Raw genomic sequence first — 8,232 nt, 5'->3', positions numbered from 1 at the left:
CAGGGCCCACCTGTGACTGAGTGTCTTTGGGCAATTGTATGTGTATATAATACAGGCGCGCACAAACAAACACACACACAGTCAAAGACACACACACACACACACACACACACACACACAAACACACACACACACAAGTAAAAAGCAAACCCAACCACAGAAGGTGCACAGATGTGCCGCCGGCTACAGGCAGAGGTAGGTCTTGGATTTAAAAGTGATAGTTCCCTGCATATGGCAGTAATAGTGGAATCTGACATCATTTCCATTCTGAAATATGTGGCCGGAGAAGGGAGACAGATTGCAATGCTGCTTTGTCAGGAAGGAATATTCATGATCGTTTCTTTGTAACTTCAAGGCAGCGAGTGGACACTGATAAGAAAGGCGTGTAATCACTGCGTTCCACTTCACCGGTGGCTTGTGTGACAGCCGCTGATTGATTCTGTTTGCATTAAGAATCTTTTTCTTCTTAAATGTGTGTACCGCATGAAAGCCCGCATTTCAATGGGACGACAATACAAAGCCCCCCCACCCCCCCAAGCTGGACAAAATGGAAAATCCATATTTCTGTTCATACCTTACACACACACACGCCTTAATGTGTGTTTTAATGTGCGCACATATGGATGGGTGTGTCCCTCCCATTTATATATATATATATATATATATATACATATATATACATACATATATATATATATACATACATATATATGTTCACACTTTAAGCTGTTTGAAATGTATGCACATTTGTCATTCAGCATTTCACCACCAAAAACATGTGAATGACTCAAACCAAATGTCTTGTAAATGAGTCAAATGTTTAAAAAAAGAAAACACGGAAGAAAAAAAAAACAACCCCACTCCAGTACCGAAGCAGGCCATACCCACTTACCAAGTGGCGTAAGAATTTAGGCTGTAAACTTATAGCATAGCGGCCCGCTAATAGCAATAGGCTCAATTTACCATCTAAAGTCATCTCATCCATCGCTAACAGAAAATGTGTCCTGCCTTCCTTCTTAGGTTTCGGATACAGCTAGTAAACCCTGCCCTTACTTACTGGCACTAGGTTAGATACTTGCCCGTGCCACCACACACACACACACACACACACACAAACACACACAAACACACACACACACACACAAACACACACACATGCACGCATGCACACACACACATGCGCACGCACACCTCACTTCCTGACAACTCCATGCCCCGCTCTCCACCTTGTAAAACTTGTTTATCTCATATTAAGTTCCGTCAATAAAAATCATTTTTATAGCAAGTCTCCCTTGTAGAAAACCCTTTTCTTGTTTATGAGTGAAATTTTCTTTTGATCCAATCCAGAAACATGAGTCAAAGGAATGGTTCGAAATAGGAGGGCAAAGGCATCACTCTTACTGTAAACTGGCTTCCCAAAGTACTGTGACGCTCTGGGAGCGGGGCAGTACCGACCCTGGGGAAGGAAGGTGGAAATGGGGGTGAGGAGAGGGCAGAGGAAGGGGTATCTAGCACTCCGTCACTGGCCCCAGAAGTGCTTTCATCTCCTCTGATAAGTGCGATACCTAATCAGGTTAAAGCAGCGCATGCCATGGAAGAAGAGGAAATTCCGGGGGTAAAACGGTAACCTATCTGTTCCGCTCTCATGCGTCACATTCCTCCAGCTAATTAGGAGTAAATATCTGACCCCGGAGAGAAAAACGTCCGAATTGGTCCAAGCAGTCAGTCGGTGTGGTCCATCTGCACCCTCTTTCTCCACTATTTTAACCCCACCCCCACCCCCAATGGAACACACTGATGACATGAAACATAGGGAAGTTCTCAGAATGATTTTTTTTTCTTTTCTTTCTTCTACCGTTGCCTTCTTTTTTCCAGGCCTCACACTACTGACAGGCTATCAGTTGTTCTCATCCCAGATTATCCACTGCCATTGACCTCCAGGTCATGGCATGCTGTTTGCAGTCACTTTCTCTCTCTTTCTGCTTCGCTTTTGTCTCACTGCGAATCCACTTCACTGGGTTATAAGGGTTCTTTCTAATGGCCATGCCTAATCATTAGAAATGGCAGTATGAGTTAAAGGACGACTATGAGTTAACGAGGTACATTATAAAATTGCCTTGGTGTTAAGTTTAAGTTTGGTTCAAAAGGACAGACCCCTTTAAGTGAATAAAAGGCCTTGAGATTTTGATTAACTGCGTATCACATGTTATTTTACCTTCAGTCTTGACACCACGCCCAACTATTGTAAACATGTCATCTAACCAGGACCTATTTTGATGTGGTCTGACACCAGATGGAAATATGTGGGATCATTTTCTAAGAAGGTATAATTATAGTATTCTATGTCAAGAACCCCACATAATCTTATGTTGCGGTTTGACGCTCGAGTTGAAGGAGCACATTGCAGGTAATGTTTCCTACTTATTTCTTGGCTGCTTGTGACATGGACAGGCATATAGAGCATGCCTAAGCTGACGTATAGTCCAGAATTTTTTAACTCTATTCCTATTTTCCACTCACCACTATCGGTAAATTTCATTTTCACATTTATCCATTCTGTACTCCACACTAGACTCCTGTGAGCCAGCAGGATTTGCATTGCAATGCAAATCAATAGGGACAGTTCCATAGTTCTCATTCAGTTAAACAAAAGCATGCTGCAGTTCAGCCAACGCCAAAAGACTGCTTTAGCAGCCCTTCATGGCAAATTTAAGCAGTTATTTCAAAAAGCTAAAGTCGCATTAATGCCAAATCCCTTCTTGTTTGTTGGGTCTATGTTCTTTGCTGTGTGCAGCAGTGACACTTGCCAGTGGACTGCCACAAGCCACAGCTGTGTCCTCTCTGCACCTTTCATTGATGGAAATTACATGACCATTACAGACTGTAATTGAGACATCCTGGGAACACACAAGCATGCACCATTTTCCATTTCTGGTCTCTTTATTTGGCATTCTCTTGTGTGGAGTAAACTCACACAATCTAAACTCTCCCTTTGTCAGTGAAACTGCTTGAAAGAGCAGTTGTTTCGCAGCTGCAATCCCACTTAGTTTCTAATAACCTCTATGAGTTGTTTCAATCTGGTTTTTGTGCACTCCACAGCACTGAGACAGTGCTCCACAGGTTTGTCAATGAGCTCCTTCTCTCTGCTGACTCTGGCATCCTCCTCCTTCTTGAATTAAGTGCTGCATTTGACACTATTTGCCGTTCCATTCTTCTCGTCCACCTTTTTGCCATAGGTATTATTGGTTCTGCTTTCTACTGGTTGACCTCTTCCCTTTCTGAACAGACATCACTTCATTTCTTTTCAAAATCACAACACTTCTACAGCCCCTATTACTCAAGGTGTCCCCCGGGGTTCTGTTTTTGGCCCTCCCTTTTTCATAATCTATTTGGTCTTATAATTCGCCACCACAGACTCAGTTTCCATTGCTATGCAGATGACACACAGACCTATATTGGTTCCAGTCCCACTAATGCCCTGCCATCCCCATCATTAATAAAATTTATCTATATAAAGTACTGGATTAACTCCAACTTTCTTAAACTAAACACTGATAAAACTGAAGTCTTGCTCATTGGCCCCAGATCCATTGTCACTAATCATCCTGATTTCAGTTTTGATTTTGATGGTGATACAGTCCATCCCACACAGTCAGTTCATAATCTTGGTGACATTTTTGGCCAGTCTCTCTCCTTTGATACCCATGTCAGTTCCATTGTCAAGTCTGCATTTTCTCACCTGCACAATATTCCATGACTCCATCCCATATTTAACATGACTGATGCTGAAACTCTTGCCCATGCCTTCATAAGCCCCTGTCTTTTTTTCTGGTCTCCCCGCCAAGACCATTTCCCGATTACAACATGTCGATAACAGCTGCTAGAGTACTCATACATAATAAATGCTCAACTCACCATTCATCACTGACATCACTCCCATCCTTTCTTCTCACCACTAGTTACCGGTTTCATCCTGTATTCAGTATAAAACTTCTCCTAGCCTACAAAGCCCTCCATGGTCGTGCCTTCCTTCATCCATATACCCTTTCCCATACACTGAGGTCCTCCAGTGCTAGTTTACTCACCATCCCTAGACTAACACCATCTTCTACGGATGGCCATGGCTACTAAACTTTGGAATTCACTCCCACAAAGTATACGTGACATATCCTCCATCACATCATTCAAATTTAATCTGAAGACGTATCTTCTCCCTATGTTTCCCTTCTCTCACTATCTCACCATCATTTGATTGATCTGCCTTGTTTTGTTTTGTTTTTTGTCAAGTTCTGATTGCTACTGCTTGTGTTTCACAATGTTAATTTCTTAAGCAACCTTGAGCTTGGGAAAGGCATTACAGTATAGATAAAAGTATATACAGGATATAATGTATATAAAGTTTATAAGTATATAAAGTATACAGTATATATATATAGTATAGATAAAGGTAGATATAGTAGATATAGTAAAGATAAAAACTACTATTATTATTGTTATTAATTATTATTATTATTATTATTTTATCATTATTATTATTAAACAGCTTTGCACACCATGTCCGAATGTTTTGCCAGAAAATTTTGCACACTAGAAAATGAATAAAACCCAGATTTTGTCTTTTAAGTTTACACATCAACTGGGGGCATCCGGGTAGTGTAGCGGTCTATTCCGTTGCCTACCAAACACGGGGATTGCCGGTTGAAATCCCTGTGCTACCACCGGCTTGGTCAGGCTTCCCTACAGACACAATTGGCCGTGTCTGCGGGTGGAAGCCGGATGCGGGTATGTGTCGTGGTTGCTGCACTAGTGCCTCCTCTGGTCGGTCAGGGCGCCTGTTCAGGGGGGGGGGGGCAACTGGGGAGAATAGCATGCTGTTGCAGCTAGAAAAGCGCTATATAAAATTCAACTTGATTGATTGATTGATTGATTGATTGATTGATTGATTGATTGGTTGGTTGGTTGATTGGTTGATTGATCCTCCCATGCGCTACGTCCCCATGGCAAAGCTCCTCACTGTCAGGTGACAAGAAGCGGCTGGCAATTCGACATGTATCGGAGGACGCATGTTGTAGTCTGCAGTCCTCCCCGGATCGGCAGAGGGGTTGGAGCAGTGACCGGGACGGCTCGGAAAAGTGGGGTAATTGGCCAAGTACAACTGGGGAGAAAAAGGGGGACAAAATAAAAAAAAAAGTTTACACACCAACTCAGAAAAAGGCTACTACTACTACTACTACTACTTTCGGCTGCTCCCGTTAGGGGTCGCCACAGCGGATCATGTTTCCGTCTCTTACCGTCCTCTGCATCTTCCTCTGTCACATCAGCCATCTGCATGTCATCCCTTAACACATCTATAAACCTCCTCTTTGGCCTTCCTCTTTTCCTCTTTCCTGGCAGCTCCATATTCAGCATCCTTCTCCCAATATACCCAGCATCTCTCCTCCACACATGTCCAAACCATCTCAATCTTGCCTCTCTTGCTTTGTCTCCAAACTGTCCAACCTGAGCGGTCCCTCTAATATAATCATTCCTAATCATGTCCTCCCAATGAAAATCTTAGCACCTTCAACTCTGCCACCTCCAACTCCACCTCCTGTCTTATCATCAGTGCCACTGTCTCCAGACCATATAACATAGCTGGTCTCACAACCATCTTGTAAACCTTCCCTTTAACTCTTCCTGATTCACTATCCCTACATCATCCACAAAGGCCCAGTAAACACTAAGTGATTTGCATTTACATTACTTTTTTTTTTAGAAAAGCATTTTCTCAAAAAATTTAAGGCCGATATAAATATAAATTGTTCTTTTTGCTCAGCTCATCCACAAACGGTGCCCCGTCTTTTTTGGCATTGTCAATATTCTAGGACTCTATGGAAAGATGTTTCAAAATTTATTAGTGGCACCTTATACATGGATTTTGCATTGTTTTATGAGTACAATATTTTCGGATTCTTTGCCTTTGACAATAAATTTGAGGAAAGAGCATATATCATAAATCTATTGATTATTCTAGCTAAATTCTATATACATAAATGCAAGTCTACAAGCCAAAGATCCTTTTTATTGTTTTTATAAAGGTTTTGAACAGTACATAAAAACTATTGATTCTAGTGCAGATAAAAAGGCCCCAAAAAACTGTAATGGCATGTGTTCGCTGTAAGATATGTATGTAAATGAATTGTGATCATAGCTGTTGTGTCTTAAATGTTTTTCTTTTGCTTTCCTTTTTATTCTTTTCCTTTTTTATTTGGCCTACCCCCCGGCATGTTTGTTTGTACTGTAGTCATTCATGTAAAAATGTGACTTGTGTACAACTTGTTGTCAATTAGTCAATAAAGGGGGGAAATACGGCCAATAACCTGGGTGCGTAAGATGGCGTCGTTCGACTTCCGACGTACGAGTACTTGCACAAGAACTTCCGGTCTGGTTTGTTGAAGGAAGACATGGCTTTGTTTTACACTCGATGTTTGCAGGACCTCCCTAAAATCACGGTCAACGATGTACATCGCATCGTGAGTGCGTCACATGTTTCACCGTTGCCTACCAACATGGGGATCGCCAGTTCGAATCCTCGTGTTACCTCCGGCTTGGTCGGGCGTCCCTACAGACACGATGGGCCGTGTCTGTGAGTGGGAAGCCAGATGTGGGTACGTGCCCTGGTCGATGCACTAGCGCCTCCTCTGGTCGGTCGAGGCGCCTGTTTGGGGGGGGGGGCTGGGGGGAATAGCATGATCCTCCCACGCGCTACATCCCCCTGGCAAAACTCCTCACTGTCAGGTGAAAAGAAGCGGCTGGTGACTCCACATATATTGCAGGAGGCATGTGGTAGTCTGCAGCCCTCCCCGGATCGGCAGAGGATGTGGAGCAGCGACCGGGACGGCTCGGAAGAGTGGGGTAATTGGCTGGATACAATTGGGGACAAAAAGGGGGGAAAATATGGAACAAAGCACATCCTTGTAACAGTTCAATAGCCTCGGTGCATAAGCTGGTGTCGTTCGACTTCTGATGTACGAGTACTTGCACAACAACTTCCGGTCTGGATGAGACGGCTTTGTTTTACACTCGCTGTTTGCAGGTCCTCCCTAAAATCACGGTCAACGATGTACATCGCATCATGAGTGCTTCCTTGGTAGCTCAGACAAGCAAAAAAGAAAAGGGGTTTAAGATGTATATTTCGAGCTACATCGACAACTACGAAGGTGAGTAACGGCATCACTACAACTATGCTCGGTCAAGCGCCAGAAGCACATGAAATGCTCATTGGTAGCAAACCTTAGGACACAAGCCATAATACATGACATGGTAGTTTCACATTGTATCTTCTGTACCGTTGTTAAAGTATAGCCCAGTACTTATTGCAATCTACTACGTGTGGGTATGTGTGAGAGAGGCATGGTGGGGGGTGGGGTGGGGAGACTGAACAGGTGAGTGAATTTGGCAGGGGCGATTAAATGAAATGATACAATTCAGACATACCTGGTGTAAAACCGAATGTCCTCATCGGAACCTGCAAATCGCCTCATGTTGAATTTGGACTGTAGCTGGATGGTCTCTAGTAGTTTCTGGAGCACTTCTATTTGTTTCCTCATTGACTCGTTTGGGCCAGGGCATCATACGAAGCGGCAGGATTAGGAGCCACGCAACAGTCATGCTCTTGCAGGCAGCTGCTGACATCCATCTCGTTATCAGAGGAGTCCAGAGCTGGCAGAGGGGCGACAGCAGGACGCTCCCACACACCTAGCCTGGCTGCGGGTTTGGAGTACTCGTTCCACGCGCAGAGAGTGGGTACAGCTCCTTTCTCGAGCCTCCTTAACACACCTGTAGCTGGCACAGCGAAATCACCCGATTCAAAATGCCGACTACACACTTTTGTACTCTTGGTGACGGTAAATGCATCCCTCTGAATCTTCCTTAGCCACTTAGCCCTTTCCTCGCAGTTACCAGGGAATGAATGGAAACTTAAAAAAAAGAGAATTACAGTGCGCCGAATTCGCACGCTGTGGCACACAACAGTGCTCAGTGGAGCCTAATTCATGGCGTTGATACTTGAACGCCCCCTTTTGCCCTGTTTGATTCATTGATTTTTCGGATGGATAAGCTAGCGGCTAATGATTTAGTAGGACGTAAGCATCCGGTTGTACCGGAAGTTCTTATGCATATACTACACAGAAGTTCCGCAGCGCGACATTCATGCACCGAGCCTATTGTGTCTGTAGGAAAGCCCGACCAAGC

General features: G+C 43.7%; 1 protein-coding gene across 1 annotated transcript in view; it reads right to left on the bottom strand.

Moving 5' to 3' along the window:
• Positions 1-7,552, bottom strand: part of si:dkey-27h10.2 (uncharacterized) — a 27,365-nt gene extending 19,813 nt beyond the window's left edge. Inside the window, exon 1 of the mRNA XM_056279770.1 lies at positions 7,477-7,552. Coding sequence (XP_056135745.1) covers positions 7,477-7,501 — 25 coding nt within the window. The 5' untranslated portion in view covers positions 7,502-7,552. The remainder of the gene's footprint in view (positions 1-7,476) is intronic.
• Positions 7,553-8,232: the final 680 nt, after the last annotated feature.

Source organism: Lampris incognitus, chromosome 5 (genome assembly GCF_029633865.1).
Source record: "Lampris incognitus isolate fLamInc1 chromosome 5, fLamInc1.hap2, whole genome shotgun sequence".
Taxonomy (NCBI): Eukaryota; Metazoa; Chordata; class Actinopteri; order Lampriformes; family Lampridae; genus Lampris; species Lampris incognitus.
This window is presented reverse-complemented; position numbering and strand designations above follow the sequence as displayed.